The sequence below is a fragment of the Salvelinus sp. IW2-2015 genome, unplaced genomic scaffold, assembly GCF_002910315.2.
Source record: "Salvelinus sp. IW2-2015 unplaced genomic scaffold, ASM291031v2 Un_scaffold2673, whole genome shotgun sequence".
Lineage (NCBI taxonomy): Eukaryota > Metazoa > Chordata > Actinopteri > Salmoniformes > Salmonidae > Salvelinus > Salvelinus sp. IW2-2015.
The window spans coordinates 143,905-164,116 of record NW_019943979.1 but is presented as its reverse complement, the minus strand read 5'-3'; the positions used below and the strand labels follow the sequence as shown (position 1 = coordinate 164,116).

The 20,212-nt window shown below is 40.2% G+C and overlaps 1 protein-coding gene across 1 annotated transcript; it reads left to right on the top strand.

Annotated features, from left to right (window-relative positions):
• The first annotated feature begins 1,556 nt into the window (after nucleotides 1-1,556).
• On the top strand, nucleotides 1,557-10,195 carry LOC112074537 (secretory carrier-associated membrane protein 2). The gene is given in 10 exon segments (XM_024141695.2): nucleotides 1,557-1,749; nucleotides 2,405-2,457; nucleotides 2,459-2,480; nucleotides 3,156-3,245; nucleotides 4,185-4,302; nucleotides 4,968-5,096; nucleotides 5,636-5,795; nucleotides 6,024-6,125; nucleotides 6,858-6,975; nucleotides 7,163-10,195. Coding segments are annotated over 10 exon segments (996 nt in total). The 5' UTR covers nucleotides 1,557-1,692; the 3' UTR covers nucleotides 7,310-10,195.
• The last annotated feature ends 10,017 nt before the right edge of the window (nucleotides 10,196-20,212 follow it).

Sequence of the window (20,212 nt, the reverse complement as noted above, 5' to 3'; positions counted from 1 at the left end):
CATAACAGTACATGTCCTAGTATATACACTTCCTGACAAAGCTCTAACATAACAGTACATGTCCTAGTATATACACTTCCTGACAAAGCACTAACCATAACAGTACATGTCCTACTATACACTTTAAGGCAAAGCTCCAAATAGTTTTGACATTTGCAAACTGTCCATTCCAGCCATGTAAGTAAATAACACAGTCCCTCTACCCAAATCCATTGACTTGTACATCAATTATGATACAGAATAATACGTCTGTTGGCTGTTGAAAACTGGGGGCCTACTGGTCAGTGTGACAGACAAATAGACATGTACACTAAACATATACTGTCTGTGTCTACTTTCATTTTCCATGTGTAGTGAGACACACATCTGCAGTATATTTTCCCATACATATATACATACATACTTATGTGTTGCATTAAAATTATCTCAAACTCTTAATATCAAACACCTTGATTCATCTGCAAGGTAGGTTAGTTCCTTTTTATCTTTGTCAGTCAGCGTGGTCCACAATTCTGTGCTCTGGTCTGAACTCTCTGGAAGAAGATACTGGGASAGTGTCCTGTCTGTGCTCCTCCGATCTCTGCATAGTACTTGGTGTTCTCCATCTCTCCACTGGTCCGAAGAGTGACTCTGATGGTTCAACCCTGAGCTGACCACTGGACTGCACTGAACAGGACAACTGCCAGGCTGATTTGTCAAGATACAAATTTACCAAAGCGATATGTTTAGACTTTAAAAAGCCTAAGATAATTAATGAATTTACAGAGCTGTGTAACAACTCTTGTTACATCCATGTATAGAGTGGGTGTCTGTTAATGTGATTTWGTTTTAAATCCTGASTCTTMGGTAGATATGAGCCACGTTACAATTCCCACCAAGTGGGTTACCCTTATTGGCGTGATGCGTAGGATGTTTGCCTTCTGCTTCCCTGTCCCTCCGTTCTCTACATCGGTGTCTAAAAATGGGATGGTAGCCGTGAGTGCCATCGGAAGTATGGCCGTACGTGTGAGGGGCTAATGTGGTCGATGCACGAGCTTGCCATCCCGTTTAGGGGGGCGTGTAGCGATCCTCACTAATATGAAAACATTACATGTACACCAAATGGTTTAACCCTATCGGCATGATGCGTAGGATGTTTGCCATTTACGCCAGCGACACAGGTTCGCTTCAATATCAAACCATTTGACATTACTTAAATAGAACCATCAAGCTTCATGTCAGATTACAGTCCAGAATTGTATGCAGTGCAATATAATTAAGGCATGTTTCGTTTAAACTAATACTTTAAAAAAAGTATTTTATGGTTACAACCTACCATAGCCTACAAATACTTTTCTGAACTGGTTTCAAGACATGCTTTGGTAAATGACTCCCTAATAAAATAAGGTTAAATACAATATCAATGAAATGGAATCTTCACTGTACAGCTCTGAGACATAGGAGTAGGATTTAGGAAGTCACGAGAATGTCACACATTTGAAACAATTGTACCCTATTTTCTAAAAAAGATAATTGATTTTAAATGAACGCTCGAGACTGCCCCAGATCAGCTGACGCAGTGTGCGTATCCTGCAACGCCTGCGCACATGAGCACTGTCAAACAGCACCATCAACAGACTGAGGGACAAACAGCAGAGGAGAGGCAACAGCTGGCGTTTTGTTTACCTCCAAAAGAAGTAAAATTATCTCAACATGTCGGGATTTGACGAGAACCCCTTTGTAGATGCATGTGAGGTCAATCCTTTCCAGGTGAGCAATTTATTTAGACCTAACTGCAAGCTCTAACTTGCGTTGTCCTTATGTTCCCAGCTAAACGCGTGAAAAATATGCCGTAACAGAAACCAGTTTGTTTGGTTGCTGGGTTGGGCATGGGTCTACTTCCTTGTTCAGATGAGAGAACGTAGCATGATTGACAATGTTGTGTGCCAGTTATTTCAGTCAATATATTTGGTAGGCCAATAAGGACACGTTAAGGTGTTCTATTAGCCTTTACCTAAGCAGGTAGCTAGGCCATTGACTTGTATAGGCCCATAGATGGCTGGCTATCAACAACCTGTCCTGTCATCCCCTCAATTAAAACGACTACTGGGAGGAAGTTGTTTTAATAGACGAGTATATGCCATTTATTGGCTTACGCATGTAAGAAGGTCAGGACTAATTTCCTGCCAATAATGATTGTTATGCACCCGTAGTAAGTGTACCTGTCAATGGCAGCAACTCTGCCAACGAATATAGCCCCCTGCTATTCTCTGTTTTCCACATATTGTAATTCTAGCCTAATGAACTATCCCTATAGGTTTGCGTGGGATTTTATCTGAAAGAACCAACTATCAGTCAAATAACCCGAGGGAAGTGTTATTTCGTGTTTTTACTGTAAGAAAATATATTGTTGTCTCTAATACAGGATGCCTCAGTCACACAAATCACCAGCGGTGGGATTGAAACCGTTGAGGAATTCACCCATTCTCCGCAGTGCTATGGTAAGATGAGCCAGGAGAAGTGGTGTAAAAATACTTTAAAGTACTACATAAGTCGTTTTTGGGGTATTTGTATATTTATATGTTGGACAACTTTTACTCCTCACATTCCTTAAGAAAATAAGTGTACTTTTTACTCCATACATTTTTACTCCATACATTTCCCTGACACCCAATAGGACTCGTTATATTTCAAATGCTTAGCAGACAGGAAAATGGTCCAATTAACACACTTAAAGAGAACATCTGTGGTCATCCCTACTGCCTCTGATTGGCAGACTCTAAAACACAAATGATTTGTTTGTAAATTAGTCAGTGTTGGAGTGTGCTGCTGGCTATCCGAGAATTTAAAAAATAAAGAAGAAATTGTGCTGCCTGGTTTGCTTAATATAAGGAATGTTAAATGATTTATACTAAGTATATTTTAGCAATTACATTTACTTTCATTCATTTAATGTGGGCACAGTGATGTAATCATCTTCCTGAAAAGAAGCAAATGCATCTGACAACACTCCAGAGGAAATATGTTGTTAAAGAATGTTGATTTGGGAGCGTCTTATGATGTGAATGAGGCTTAATTTCATTTCGGACAAGAGTATATGTACATGTGGTTTTCTATATATACATGCAGATTTCTTTTTATTTGTGATTTTGACGTGTGTGTGTTGTTTGTTTCAGGGCACCCACACTGGGACCACCATCCCTATCTCTGCTGCCTCCTCCCAACCAGCTGTCCTACAGGCTTCTGCTGTGGAGCCCACCCCACAATGTGAGTAACAGGACCTGAGAGGAGGGAGGTTGGCAGTGTGGTACACTGAAATTTTAGACACAACAAGGACGTCCTTTTGACTAGCTATTGCTCAAAGCTGAATACAACACTCTTGAATTTACTGAACTCCTGAATTGTTTGTGATGACTAAGTTTCTAAGCGAGGCCACATGAAGGCAAATCATTTCAGCTTGTTCATCTTGTTCTTAATACTATGTCTTGTTTTGACTGATTTCATGTCGACGCTAATATGGCAATTTGCTAGTTAGCTAACCAACATTATAACGATGTATTTGAGAGAAAAGTACTCATTGTGCAAATATATTTATACTTTCAATAAATATTGGAGATGAAATATAGTTGACATGTTGTCAATAATCTAAACAACACCACCTCTTTCGCCCATAGTTTGCCTCGGTTTTGTTGCTAAATAACCAACCCATCTGTGCATTGATCTGAATAGGCTCATTAAAACAAAGGTCAGAGAGAACTGGAAAAGCATCCTGACTTGGTCATACTATTCCAAGCTTGTTACACGGCCCTGGTTTTGGTCCTACTTTACCTTAAGTGGACAAAGTAGTATTTACATAAGCCAGTACTGTGTAATGACAGTGTAGTTTAGGTACACATTCTTCCAATTGTTGTTTGAGACTTCACATGTCCCATTTCCAAGTTACCTCACAATATAGAGATGAGAAAACAATTGMCCTAGGGTTATGGGAGGTTTAGTTTGTTTAATCGAATGCATATGAAAATGCAACCGTGTAATAAACAAATTGCACGAGTTGGTATGAATTTTCTCTGCAAATGGGCAGAGAAGGAACTTCTAATTAAATGCATTGTACCCACCAACTTGATGCCTTGCAACCATTTTGTGCCAGAACACTCCATCTTGGTTCAAGATGGTTTGTAACACAGCTCTTTCCCATTGTCCACCAGGCGACTGCGGCTGCTGCCCAGGCTAACCTGCTCAGGCAACAGGAGGAGCTGGAGAAGAAAGCTGCTGAACTGGATCGGAAAGAGCAGGAGCTCCAGAACAGGCCTGGAGGCCACATTAGTAAGTTATAGATTGTCACTTGATTATGTTCAATTGAAATCTGTCTTGACCAAATTATAAATACAAAAGTTACAACTTCTGTTAAAAAGAAAAATACTATTGCAACCTTTTTGCAATGAGGAATTGAGACCAAAAGCTCAAGAGAAGTTTCAAGTGTTTAATACCAAGGATGCCATCAGCTGAGTGCATACATTTAGAAAGCTCACAACACATCTTATGCTCTTCCCTTGTACGTGTCACCTCCCCAGCTGTACATTTTATGACCTCAATGAGTTTCCCTCCTTTCTCCTGTGGAATGTCCATGATCCTCTTGTTTACCTAGATGTCAGAACCACACCCTGTCCATCTTCATCCTGGGCCTGACCCTGCTCTCTAATCCTACGCAATTTCCTTTTATCTAATTAGGTCAACCTTTCTAAATTAGCATACACACAGTTTCATGGCCTGAACTCCATTAATACTCACAGTAATCATTCACTAAACAGGATACTAACAAACTGCAGTTTAACTTGAAACATGTTACATTTTAACATAATCCATCACTGCCTTTTAAGTTGACTCYCTACTGTAGTGTTTTATCTTTCTAAGTTACGTTGTACTTGTATTGCTTCGTCTGATTATGTACCCGTGTAACTCTTCATGGCAGTAAACTCTTTATTTGRCAGCAAAAGAAAACAACTGGCCGCCACTTCCCAAGTTTTCCCCCATAAAGCCTTGTTTCTACCAGGACTTCAACGAAGACATCCCTGAAGAGTACCAGAAGATATGCAAGAGGATGTACTACCTTTGGATGTGTACGTACACCTTGCATCTTAAAGCTGCACTATGTAACTTTTTGGGCAACCCACCAAATTCACATAGAAATGTGAGTTATAGATTTCTCATTCTCATTCAAGAAAGTCTAAGAAGCAGTAGATCTGTTCGATGTGTGATATTTCTATGTTCCTGGTTCTTAAGTTTTGTTTTTGCCTCTTTTACTTTCGGGTTTCCACACCAGCTTCAAACAGCTGAAAATACAATATTTTTTGTTCTGGAAAAGATATAAAACTGGTTTAGATGGTACAATGATTCTCTACACTGTACTTGTTTTGTCACAAACTGAAATTAGGCGAACTATTCAAATTTTAGCAACCAGGGATTGGTGGAGTGATTTCTGCATATTGCACCTTTAATTGAGTAAGACTTTGTACAMGTTTTTTATGATATTACATGCTTGTCAATGACAACAGTCAACAATCCCAAAGTACTAGTCATAAGATATTAGTCCCCAAGCTCCTCTCCAACACTGCACCAGTTTCTTCTAGTCTCATATTCATTTGTTTTGTCTCTCCAGTTCACAGCATCACACTCTTCCTGAACCTTCTGGCCTGCCTGGCCTATTTCACGGCCGATCCAAACGCGGGGGTGGACTTTGGTCTGTCCATCCTCTGGTTCGTCCTCTTCACCCCCGTCTCTTTCGTCTGTTGGTACAGGCCAGTGTACAAAGCCTTCAGGCAAGTTCTTTGCTCAAATATTGTTCTACTTTTTTCTTTTGAATAAAAGTGTTTATATAAGTAAAGTCCCTTGTGACGACGATGAAGGAGTTGCTAAAGTCAAAACAGACTGGAACCTACTTAACACTGTAGAATGTCTTAATTCCACATGACCTAATTAGTTTTATTGTGAAGTCCATATGATATGTGCGGGTGATTGTTAACCCTTTGTCCTGGTTTCTTCTTCAGGTCGGACAGTTCCTTCAGCTTCTTCTTCTTCTTCTTTGTTTTCTTCTTCCAAGTGTCTGTCTACATCATCCAGTGTGTTGGGATCCCCAAGTGGGGGAACAGGTCAGTGAAACAACATGATACACTAGATAGCACCTCAGGGAATTTTCTTTGCGYGTGAGAGTGAGATAAAGTGTGTGAGTGCGGTATGTTTGTGTATGTATTTGCGCACACAAGTACAGGTGTGTGTGTAATATGTACTGTGTGTTTGGGAGTGTAATATGTACTGTGTTTGGGTGGGTGTAGGTCTCCCTTCACATCTTTGTGTGTGGGTGTGTACGTGTGTGTGTGCATCTGGTCCTGCATCTTCTCTCTCGCATCTCTTTGACAGATCTCCTGCTGGCTAATCTGTTGCTGTGCTCTTTGTCCTGGGGGCTGCTTTGTAAGTGTGTGACAATCGGCTCATCTCTCTTACCTTATTTCACACTGTCGTGTTGACCCAAACCAAATTGTGTTGGTGCAGATATTTTATTTTCACATTGTCATTTTCAACATGATTCCAGTAACCAGGCCAGCTCAGTAGTTTGGTTCGGCTTAGTAGTGGGAAAAGCCCTTCTGGCTCCTCAWACCTTTGGTCTTGCTTCTTTTGTGAAGTAGGCTTCACTGTCCCGTGTCATCCTAAATTATCATTCTAATAAACTTTGCCTGTCTGTTGGTCATCGTGTGGGTTTGTGACTGTTTGCTAAAAAATAATTCTGTCGACAAAGGGTTTTGTATGCCTCATTGATGTTATGTTGCTATGGATTTATTTTCTGAAGRTGTAAATGAGGCTGTGTTATTTGTCTTGTTTTCCAGTGGATGGATTTCGTCCATCACCATGATAAGAAGCAACATGGCTGTAGCTGTGGTCATGATAGTTGTGGCCGGCTGCTTCACTGTGAACGCTGTCCTCGCCATCATCCTACTCAAAATGGTACATTTTGCGCTATCTCAATCCTTCAGAACTGATTCAAACTTTATTGCAAAGTGTTGAGGTCATTGTGGATAATACATCCACCCACCAAGGTCAATACAGCCTGAAAAGATTCAGAAGGGAACTCCATTCCCTTCAATAATCCACTATCTATCGTGCCTGACCCCTGCYTTCTCCCCCTTGTCAGGTCCACTCCAAGTATCGTCGGACGGGGGCCAACTTCACCAAGGCCCAGCAGGAGTTCTCTTCGGGGGTCCTCACCAACCAGACCTTTCAGAGYGCCGCGGCCAGCGCCGCCTCCTCAGCCGCCCAGGGGGCCTTCCAAGGACGCTAGTGATCCTAAAGCTACAGGGCCAGGTTCCTCCTAACCTTCCTAGGCACCTCTCACTCACTCAAAGCCCYGTTTTGTCTCATGGCAACAGAAATGGCTGACAGGACAGAAACTAGACTGGTATACAGGAACATTACAATTTACTGCTGTATCATGGACATTCTCTAACCACGGCCATTGATGCATAAACCCAATTCAACCTCTAGCCCCGTGTATTCAATGTGGTGGAAACTCTGCTTAGCTGATCAGAGGGTATAAATGGAGCTATTACCATGTTGATTGGACTTATCCAAGTGTCTGGGGGGTTGGTTTGGGGTGTCTAGCTGGTAAGGGGGTTTGGATTGGGGTGTCTAGCTGGTAGGGGGCTAAGGTTGGTTTGGGATTGGGCACCAGAGTTTGGCAAAGTGTCCTCCATGTTGGTACCAAACATTCCATGACAATAATGTAAACTTTAATTCTAAGTAGAATGTGATACGTTAAGAATGCGAATGCGTAATCCGTCTTGCTCGTCTCCTGTAGGTTTTAATGCTATTACACTATGCTCCTAGTGAATGAGGAATGCTCTTCCTAGAATACTTTACATTGTCATTTTAATCCTCACTAGAATGAAATAGTTTGGTACCAGCATGGCGCYTATTATCATAAAAATACAATCTCAAATTAAGTTGTGTTCAGTATATCAATTGCGATGTCCCATAGTCTAGTCTTTACCTCGTTATGTTCTCTTCCTCACTGTACTGCCCTATCCAGACACTCAAGTCCTCTTCTCAGGACATACTGTACCTTTTAACGCAGAGATCTCCAACTCTARTTGTGAAGAGCCACTGTTAGTGCAGGAGTCTGTTCTTTCCTAACACTAAAAGGGTTTGGGTACAAAAACATTACTGAAGTGGGCATCTGAGGGAAAAACACTGAAATGTCTACTGAAGGAATTACATTTTGTGAAGTTTACATTGTTGTTGAGGTTTATTTTTGCTCTGATGATATATTGAAGGGATGAATGGTTTTATTTTCCTTAGATTTTTTGTTGTTGTGATTTCGTATTTTACTGTTCTTCAATCCCTCAGTAGGGTTGGACTTGCTGAAGTATGTTAAGGCAACTGCTGTGTTTTTGTAGATACGATAATGAAGATATTGGGTGACGTTTTAACTAAATGGGAATTACTGTATACTCGGATGTTAGTGCACCACCCCCTGTATCCCTCCTACTGTACTTTAAAGTAACTGTCCAGTGAAAATCTCACTTTTAAAAGTTCATGTTTTGTTAACTCCTACCCAAATAATGTTGTTGACTCATCCTATACTCATATTTTTGTCAAAACCATAAATTGGAGAAAAAACACTTCAAAACCCACCTCAAACAATTTAAAAAATGCTTGCTATTTCCTCAGAGGAGGATGAGCTGGCCAATCAGTGGTCTACTCGCAGTCATATTTTTAATAACCGGTATACGCCCACACCATTCCAACACAGAATAGCTGTTTTGTTTATCGTACTTAWTTATTTTAATTGGAAGGAAAACTATTTGTCATATTGTGAATAATTATAGGTCATATTTCATAGAAATATTGAAACACGGGACAGTTTCTTTAATGAACATAGAACTACATTTTGGAGGTGGTGGCTTTGGTATTATGACGTCAGGACAGGTGGGATCTTTTCTTACAAATCAGACAAAGGACTCTAGTTAGTCTTAAATTGACACTTAATTCTTCTTTCTCTATGAATGAGATATAGACCAGTCAATGTGGGTACTGTGGCATGCTCATRGACATTTTTGGAAGATTGAATGTATTTAGTGCATGAATGAACAGGTGAATGTAATTATAGGTACAGCCATGTGAGAATGAGTGCGTGGATAGAATGAGCTGACAGGACAAATGAATGAATGATTTGACTAATTACATGATGATCTAAATGTATTAATGAATAGTTAGTTATTGATTGTGGATATGTGCCTCAAGTAAAGTTCAGTACAATAACCCTAAAGATTGCAGTAAACCAAGTCACRACTTCTAATACAGCAACGTTCAAAAAATAGATTTACATTCTTGATTTTAGTTGTTGGGTAGTAGTTACAACACCGGGCATATTATTATTTTTATGTACGGTTACTTTCTGRAATGTCACTATGCTGTCTACTGGACATTTGCTACACTACCGCTGTTGGTTCCTGATATGTCAACTCTGATGTTATGTAGCTGACACTGGTTTACTGGGATTTATTTTTGAGCCTAAAACTCACTGAGACATGACTTTAAATGAGCCTCACCTTCTGCCTATTAACTACCATTATGATCCATCTGTGTTCTGAATGTTTGTCCAGATACTTCTGTATTTATCTGATCCTTCTATTGGGTAGTGTACTGTTACTGGGTGTTATCTAGCACAGGGGTGTCCAACCCTTCTTCTGGAGAGCATCTAGCACAGGGGTGTCCAAACCTTCTTCTGGAGAGCATCTAGCACAGGGGTGTCCAACCCTTCTTCTGGAGAGCATCTAGCACAGGGGTGTCCAACCCTTCTTCTGGAGAGCATCTAGCACAGGGGTGTCCAACCCTTCTTCTGGAGAGCTACTGGGTGTGCAGGCTTTTGTTTTAGCCCTGCTCTAACACCTAATTCAACTGCTCATCAGGGCCTTGCATGATTAGCTGATAGCTTCTGATTTGGTCGAATCAAGTAGGGCTGGAATGGAAGCCTGCACAGTGCACACCCAGTAGCTCTCCAGGATGGCTGTCCTTCTGGAGGTCAAGGGTCAAATCTGTTTGTCACTGTACATATGTCTGACATGTTACAAAGCTGTTATTTTGTCTGAGGGATTTTTACAACTTATCTCTGAAGTAATTTATAGATCTATTGTTACCGCTATTATTCAATAAATGGATGCATTTCTTTTCTCTCGAACGTCAAATATTTTTTAAATATGTTTTTTTATAACAAAAAAGGTACATGCCCAGGCTTTCTGTCTGCCTGTGGAGCGTTCAAGTGCTGTTGGAACTAGGAAAGTCWTTGTAGAAAGATGCTACCCAACTTTTCCACTTGGAAAGTATCAGAATCAACCAATAGGAAGCTCTACGTATATAACGTACGTTAATTTTAACTCTGAGCCGGCGGTTCCTAGTTTCCGACTTGTTATGAATGTGCCGACAGCCCTTCATGTCGTAGGGGGATGATGTCTCCCTGCTTTCCTCTCGCTCGTGATTTGGGGATGGACGGCACTTGGATCCTGATTCAACCATTTGTATCTTCTTAGGGGTTTTACAGCAACATGCAGCCTGGCTTCTATCATGCAGCATTACTGCAGCCTATTGTAGCTAAACTAGCTGACCCATCAACAGTCCCATTTAGTCACAGATAATTAGTTATCTAAAAACATCTATACAATTTAATAATATGAGCTGACAGCACAACGAWGGGAAAAATAAATAAATATGACAGCGAACTCTAAAATACAGATCATTTGAGAAATTGACTATGGGTTATTAAATTTGATTTTATCTAATCAGATTTTTTTTTAAAGAAATGTTTTATTGTTTATTGTGACAGATATGAATAAAGGGGAGATACAGGGGCCGGAATTCGATCCCACACAGGCAGGGGGACCATATGAATGTCGAACCACAAGGAGCTATATCAAGTTACCATTTAACTATTAAATCGACCKCTTTTCATGGACTAAGAACTGGAGTGGTTTATCTTTAGAGATGTGAGTTAAAATCCCCCGTCTACTAACACACCAACCACCCCAAAAACAACACACTAACCACCAAAAACCACTATTGCCAATTACAATGACATTACAGTCTTGGTGGAAACAACAAAAACTAGTAGTTTAATGTAAACAAACAAAAGTTAGTACTAAAAACTATTTTTAAAAGCAAACAACCAAGAGCTCAAAAGTTGTGCAGGTTATAACCAAAAATATGAACGTGATTCAAGYGTTGCAATAGAAAAACGTAGTCCCACATCATTTTAGCATTCAAACATGTTGATTATAACAGTCAGGAGGAACGTTTGGACTGATCTCGAAAAGCTATTTTCAACTGCCGTTTCATGCCAGCATGATAGCTGTACTGTTCGTTTATGGTTGACCTSGGTACCTAGGTTGACCTTGGTTCAAGGTACGTGAATGCATGCAACATGACGCACCGAGTTTACACGTCTTATTTCCGAACACTCTGAGAGATCGAGAACAATGCATTACATCCAACAAAGCTGTGGGCCTCCAGGGACACGCTGCTACAATGCTTTCTGGGTGATGTAGTCCCTCTTCACAAATCAGTCTGTTTCCTGTGACCTCACTTCTACTGTGTCTGGTGAAGTCTGTTCTGGTTAAGATCCAGGTCAATCATCCCATGGTGTGGAGTTGAAAGACAACCAGTACCTCCCTCTAGTATGGCAAGCAGGAAATCTGTTCATGAAATAAGAACACACATCTGCTCCTGTCATACTATAGATGGTCTCCTTCTCTGGGTAAACACACCTCTGCTCCTGTCATACTGTAGATGGTCTCCTTCTCTGGGTAAACACACCTCTGCTCCTGTCATACTGTAGATGGCCTCCTTCTCTGGGTGAACACACCTCTGCTCCTGTCATACTGTAGATGGCCTCCTTCACCCCCACTAGATGGGAATAACAGTAATATAAGCAGGGATGAAAAGAGCAAAACAATAAGTGTTTAATAAATTATTTGACTAACATGTGACTAAAAAGATTGACAACACTTCTTTAGGGCTTTAAGGTATTCACTTATGAAGAAGGAACGATAACACGTGTATGACGTTATCAGAACAAGCAATTACAATTAGCCTACATTAATTACAAGTTTAAATCGATGTTATTGGTACTTCAGTCTGAATAGGACATGAATAAATAAAATAAAGATTACTGTATAAATTTAAAGAATTTGATTAACATTATTAGCTACAATAACTAACAGCACACAGATGGGTCATGAACACACTGCATTACCTTTTGATCCAGTGAAACTCATCCTTTTCTAGAATATCTTATTTTTTACTTTGAAATCGTGGATTATAGAAGTGTACTTCCTTAGGTCAAAAATGGATGAATATAGACATGATGAAAACTTGATAACTTATTGATCCCTCCAACAACAATATGAAAAGATAAAACAGCCTGTCCCAGTCCAGTAAAAATCTATAATAAAATTAAACAATAACCTTTTAAATGGCTTTGTTCTTTTGCTGTTTTCAGTGTTCAGGTTTCCAAGTCAGGACCAGGCAAGTGAAAGGGAGGTCAAGGGAATCCACAAAGACTATTCAGACTAAGCCTCTGTATTAATGGAACGGCATGACTAAGATAAACTGGGAGGTAGCATACTAATATAAAGAAGATGAAGGTAGGCAACAAACTCTCCGCCGCGCTGATCCTCAACACGAGGGCCCCACAGGGGTGTGTGCTCAGCCCCCTCCTGTACTCCCTGTGTGCACCCATGACTGCCGGACTCTGACATTACTCTTTATGATTTCTTAATTTCACTCTTTTATATAAATATATATATAATTTATTATTATGTTTGTATTGTTATTATTGTATTGCTAGATATTGCTGCATTGTTCAAAAACATGGCATGTCAATGTTATTGGAACGCTTTGGAAAAAGCCTAAACTCAAAGTTCAATACAACTGATACTACTCATTATGCTATAGTGGTAACTATGGGCCCGATTCAATCAAATCCGCTTTAGCCCGACATCCGCATAGCTTACGTTTTGGCGGTGTCTAGGTGGAACTGCGTTAGAGCTGTCAAATCCACAAGCATCCCGGCAAAGCGACATTGCCATGGCTGCACGGAGTCACATTAAGAGAAAACCAATGCAGCCTGGTTTATAAGTTTGAATGCTGGAATGTTAGATGTAATCACACCTCCATTAGGCTATAGAAATCCTCATATTTTGTTTCATGAATTCAATTTGAGCGTCATTATTTCTATATAGCCCACACCTTCACTTTCTTCATGACAATGTTCAAGACCAGCTCTAGCAGATGCAGTTACACCTCGTACACATCAAACATCAGCTACACAGCTAGCTGATCTGATTGAATCTTGGACTATGTGTCACAAGCACATTAGCTACAGTTCAGATAACCTAAATGATCAATAACCATTCAAATATTGCTTTGCTGTAACGTTCAATCATCATTCTGAATACAAAGGCTATAAAGGTGGTAGACCAAAAAGATACCTTCGGGAAAACATACTTTTTAATGCCCGGAACTGTAACTTGTCCATTAAATACTTTATATTTTCCCTTTCTCTGCAGTTGTGGCAGTTAAGTTACTGAAGTCCTCTTGGAGTTCAAGACATCTCAACAAAAAAAGATCTACTTCTAGAACAAACATAGAAAACAGGAGTAGGAACTGCTGAATATCTGTTCATCAAAAGACCCGCTGTTCCAACTCATTGTTCATGTCAATATTAAGCCTACAATTATATGAATCCTCAATGGCTTTCCTTCTTCCTTCAGCTACACTATCTGGAGAGCCTTCAACACTGACACTATTTTTGGTGCATCCAAAAAGGACAGCCATTCCCAAGTGTGATTCTTCTTGCACATGCCCATGGCTTCAACAGCAATACTGATTGAATTGGCTTTTGCCTTTAGCAATTGTTCTGAGATTTCCAAATCCTTTCTGCATCGATCATTTATCTTTGACATTTGCTGTAGGTCGCCCGGCAGCATCTTACAACATACCCTCAGAAAACTAGCTAGGAGTAACTCAACAATCTGAACGGTCAATTGAAAAAAAGTCTGTGTCTGTCCACATGGTAAGCCTGTCAAACACAAGGTCCTCGGGCACCTCAATGTCATCAAACAAGCGTACATTTCCTTCAACAATGTATTTTCTATCTTCCTGCCATTCCTTGAGCTTGGTAACAAGGGATCGGTATCTTACTTCCATGTCCAACACACTTTCATTCAAAGTCAAGGCTCTCCAGAGAGGATCAATGATTATCTTAGAAATCAGACCGAGCTCTGCATCCTGCTTTAAATGGCTGAATCTCCAAACCAGCAGCAACTGCTGCAAGCATACTACTCTCATCTTCATAGTCCCTGGTAAACACAATGATATCATTATGGATGCTATACACCCCAGCAGCATTATGAAACAGACTGTCAATTCTGTTTCCACTGGATGGAGATAAGGGCACGTCATCAAATTCTCCTTTGCTGGCCAGAAAGGTTTTGAACGGAACAAGATAACCGTCCATTCCCCATCGCTGTTCTTGGACAGCATCACTAAACAGTATTCCCCAAACGCACTGTTCCAGACTCCAACTCTGTTGTTCCAATGATAGGAGAGCTTTCGACTCCTACTTCCTTTTCTCCTAAAATAACATTTTCCCAGAGAAGAAGAGTTGTTTTTGCCTGGTGAGCCAAGCCGTCAATCAAATGTAAGCCACAAAAGAGCTGATTCACAAGGGAAATGATTGTCTTCTCAGCGTGGCTAAAGCCATCATATTTCTCAACTATGAGTGGTAGGTCATCTGATCTGTATTTAGCAAGGATTGGTTTGAAATTATTTCCGGAACCAATCTGATAACCAAAACAGTTTTTAAATTTGGATAAAATCCATCTCCTCCAATGTACCTGTTTACACATTAAGATTTTATGGATATATGTCCAGCAAATGTTTACTTGGTTGTTCTCTGAGTCCGAGGCTTGCTCTATGACCCCAGATTGACGATCAGACTCTTCCTTTGTGAAAATGTCAGCAGATCTATTCTCACGTCCGAGTATTGCTGTCTCATCAGCAAACCGGGTTGCATCAGTCTCAGTAAAGACGCTCTCAGTCTTTATACTCTGAGGAACTTGTCTGGTTGTTTCAAATTTGTCTTCCTGCACCTTCTCGGCTATTAAAGCTTCTCTATTTTTTTCCTCCTGTAATTCAGTGGCCTTTCTTCTGTTACATTTGAAATCCCAGAACGTTTCCAATGAGGCGCCATTGAGAACTTTTCTTTTAGCAATTCAACTTTTTTGCCTTTCAGTCTCCAACTTCGACTTTTCATTTTCTTCTTGACTGATCTTAAGTTATGAATTATATTTTCAAGGAGATCTATTTTTTGGGAGAAATCAAGATCAAAATTGTGCTCGAGAACAGCAGAGACAATCTGCCTGTAGGTTCCACACACATCGGCCGCAAACTTTGCAACTTCGAGCATTACACCTCTAGTCAATAAACGGAAGTCAAGTTTTTCTTTCCCTCACCTTTTGATTTCACGTCAAGGTCTAAACCTATTTTCTTACAAAGGGGGTAGAGGTCCGTTGTTTTATCTTCTGTTGCAGATGTCATAAAAGATTGGTCCCTTGTAGGTCTGTGTACTGCTTCCTCATCAGATAGTGATACATCTGTGTCAGTAGAGATGGTCTCAATCTTAACATGCTGAGTTGATACGAGGTCCAGATTGGGTTCATCCTTAATACAGATGTTAGTAGGTCCATTCTTGAGGGCAAGTGTTGCTGYTTCAACAKCTGTTTCATTAAACATGGTCTCTTTGACATGATGAGGAGATACCTRGCTGGCATCAAGGTCAAAGTTCATCAGAGAGACAGTGTTGTCCTTTTGGGCCTTTTCATACTCAACCAACCCATCTTCTTMAAAGGACAKTATAGAGACACATTCCTCCTCCTCCTTCTTTATAACCAATTGCTGTATTTCTACATCTTTATTCAATCTCAGACTAAATGACACATTGTCATTTAAAAGGTTGGAGCTTACATGTGTTTTTGATACAGGTATTGCCCTTGGATCAGGAAGTTCGAAGACTTTTGTTATCAAGTCAGGTCTTTGCAGTCTGGACTTCCCCATCAAGTACTTTACTTTCGCCATAGTCCGAATTGCGAATTCATGGCGTTGATCATTTTGCAAACCAAGATCAATGTTGTAATCTAAAATATCACAGATGACATGTGCGTGAGATCGATTCATCTCTTCGGCAAAATGTGAAACCTCAGTCATTACCCCATTAGTCAGTAGACCTATGTCAAGTTTCTGTTTTGCTCCAGATCCAACATGGAAATCTACACCTATTTTCTTGCAGTTGGGGTATGGGTCCTCAACCTTCCCTCCAGCGGAGGGCTGCTTTAATTCAGTTATTTTTGAGTCATTTACTGAGCAGATGTCATTGGCCATCRTCTGATATTTCACTTCCTTTATGTTATTTGCTTTCTGTATCCTGTTAGAAACTAATTTTCCTTGACCTGACTTTTTACGCCTGACATTTCTTTCAGATTTCCCAGGTAGRGCAGCTGTTTTTTTCACTGTGGAGACCATTAAGGATTGGTTCATAATACGTCTGTGCATTGCTTCAGCATTACACTGTATTACATCGGTCTCTGTGTTGATGGTCTCCATCTTAACATCCTGAAGAGATATAAAGTCCAGATCAGTCTCTTCCTTTATGCAGATGTCAGCAGATCCATTCTCATGGTCAAGTATTGCAGTCTCATCTGAAAACTGTGTTGAATCAGTCTCAGTAAAGACGCTCTCTGTCTTAACACACTGAGAAACTTGTCTGGCTCTTTCAAATTGGTCTGTCTTCATCTTCCTTGCTGTGAAASTTTCTCTTTCTTCCTTTTTCCTCATTAAATCTAGTCGTCTTCTTTTTGTTACTTCTTTAAGTCTTTGATCTTTTGACACAGCTGATGCCCTAGTGACCTCCATGTCACCTGAAATTACTGCATATTTCCTTTTTTTGGGAGGCACAATTGTTAAAGTTTCCTGTAACAATTCATGTTTTTCTTTACTTAACATGCCTTTCAAWTTCGGCCTTGTTTTCTTTTCGACTAATCGTAAGTTGAGGAGGATGTTTTCAAGAAGATCTTTATCCTTTTRCAAATCAATATCAAAATTGTACTCGAGGACATCCATGATAATCTGCCTGTAAGTTCYATACACTTTTTTGGCAAAATGGCCCACTTCAATCATTGCACCTTTGGTCAATAAACACAAGTCAAGTTTTTCTTTTGCCTCACCTATTGATTTCACATCAAGATCTAAACCTATTTTCTTACAGACGGGGTAGATGTCCATCGTTTTATCTTCTGTTGCAGATGACATAAAATATAGGTCCCTTGTAGGTCTGTGTACTGCTTCGTCATCAAACAGAGATACATCTGTATCAGTAGAGATGGTCTCCATTTTAACATGCTGAGYTGATACAAGGTCCAGATTAGGTTCATCCTTAATACAGATGTTTGTAGGTCCATTCTTGAGGGCAAGTGTTGCTGTTTCAACAGCACTCTGTGGTACATCTGTTTCATTAGACATGGTCTCTTTGACATGATGAGATACCTGGCTGGCATCAAGGTCAAAGTTCATCAGAGAGACAGTGTTGTCCTGTTCAGCCTTTTCATACTCAACCAACCAACAAAATCTTCCTCAAAGGACATTATAGGGACACATTCCTCCTCCTCCTCTATAACCAATTGCTGTATTTCTACATCTTTATTCAATCTCTGGTTAGCTGACACAATGTCATTTGAGTACTTTACATATGAGTAGCGTGTTTTTGATACTGTCATTGTCATAGGAAGTTCAAAGACTTGAGTTAACAATCCAGGTTTTGAGACTTTGGACTTTGTCAATGTCATTAAGTACGTTACTTTTTGGTTAGTCCTACTTGTGAATTCACGACGTTGATCACTTTGAAGACAAAGATCAAAGTTGTATTCTAGAATATCATAGATAACACGCTGTTCAGCGCTTTTAATCGCTTTAGCATATTCAGCCACCTCAACCATTACACCATTTGTCAGTAAATGACGATCAAGTTTCTGTTTCACTCCAGATCCAACATTGAAATCAACACCTACTTTATTGCAGTGTTCCAAATGGATTCGTTTTGAGGCATTTACAAAAAACTGCCAGTTAGTGTTTTTACTCTTTAGATTGTAGTCCTCTAACTGTGCAGTTGGGTCGATTTGACCTCCAGAACAAGCACTTTCTGCAGCTGACAGTGGTGATTGAGACAGTGTAGGCCTAAATACATTTCCAATTTGAGTTTCACTGGGTTCAAAACATGATTCGTCTTTGATAGAGGTGCTGGGGTTATCTTGCTCTGTATGGACAAGCACATGTTTACCTTCAAAGTTTGTAATCAGAATGACTCTCTTTACACCTATGGCCTGTGACACAGAGTTGATACTCGATACAAGCACATTATCTCCCCGTCTTGAGCACCAATATTGGTCAGGCCTATTGATTCTGCTTTAATCTACACATCTCTTGCTCTACTATCTTTTGACAAAACACCACATGTTTGCTGTGATGTCATTTCATGAGGATTTATATCATATCCATAACCTGCTTGTGTATCAAAAAGATCAGCCTTAATAACAGATGGGGATATAGGAATATCCGTCTCATCCACCTCAAGCTTTAGTTCCACATCCATCTCACTCCAAACTAGGCTAAATAACGTTAGTTGGTGACAGGGTTATTTCTAAGGAAATGGAGTAGACTTGGTCATTCCTATTCCTTGTTCCACTTCTTATCAATACCATTCAAGTGAGTTTTAGTGGCATTAGAGGTCGCAGATCAAGTAAATTCAATTGAAAATGAATGGGGGTCTAATAGAGCTAAAGCTATTTTGATCATGTAAAATCAAACGTTGTTGCAGTGTGGTTCTCACATGTTTTTCTCGAATTAAGTCCTGGTTGCCATAAAAACATGTTATTTTTGCGCAACACTATTGGAAAAAGTATTTGTTACTCCAACAGTCGACACTTCGCTGACACCACGTGAATAAAACAATGAAACCAAAACCAGTTGGATAGGTAGATAGCGACATGTTCTTAGGTCCTAGCTAATATGCTAACGTTACCATTCCAAATTTGTAGATCACACCTATACATGGAAGGTCTGTTGACTACATACAAAGCAGCTTATATTATACTACATTATAGTCCATGAAATAGATAGCTGTTTATGGCGAGTGTAGAGAGTATAGAGATATTGTTATCCACGTCGGCACCAACGATGTTAGGATGAAACAGTCAGAGGTCACCAAGCGCAACATAGCTTCAGCATGTAAATCAGCTAGAAAGATGTGTCGGCATCGAGTAATTGTCTCTGGCCCCTTCCCAGTTAGGGGGAGTGATGAGCTCTACAGCAGAGTCTCACAACTCAATCGCTGGTTGAAAACTGTTTTCTGCCCCTCCCAAAAGATAGAATTTGTAGATAATTGGCCCTCTTTCTGGGACTCACCCACAAACAGGACCAAGCCTGGCCTGCTGAGGAGTGACGGACTCCATCCTAGCTGGAGGGGTGCTCTCATCTTATCTACCAACATAGACAGGGCTCTAACTCCTCTAGCTCCAGAGGCCCTGTAAACAGTAGCTATAAAAAGTGATTGAGTAGGCTGCATAATTTCATGACTAGAAGCTCAAAGAGACGAAAACGTCATTTTTTTTTTTTGTAAATTGGAAATTTGCTATCGTAAATGTTGCAACACCTCCGCCTTTGCGGGATGCACGGGGGGGATATGGTCACTAGTGTAACCAGGAGGTGAGGCCTCATTTAACACAGTAAATTCATCGGCTTAAGCATGTTTAAGTCAGGCCAATCACATCAACATTATGATCAGTGATTAGTTTCATTGCATAACTGCCTTTGAATGAGGGATCTAACATTAAGTAGCCCTATTTTGAGATGTGAGGTATCAACGATCTCTTTCAATAATGGCAGGAATGGAGGAGGTCTTTATCTAGTGAAGATTGCTAAGGCGAACACCGCCATGTTTAGTTTTGCCCAACCTAGGTCAAGGCACAGACACAGTCTCAATGGGATATGCTGAGCTGCTACACTGACTATGCTAGTGGCAGACTCCACTAAGCTGCGCAGGTGGCTAACAGCCTGCTGCCTGCCTGCACCTCTTTCATTG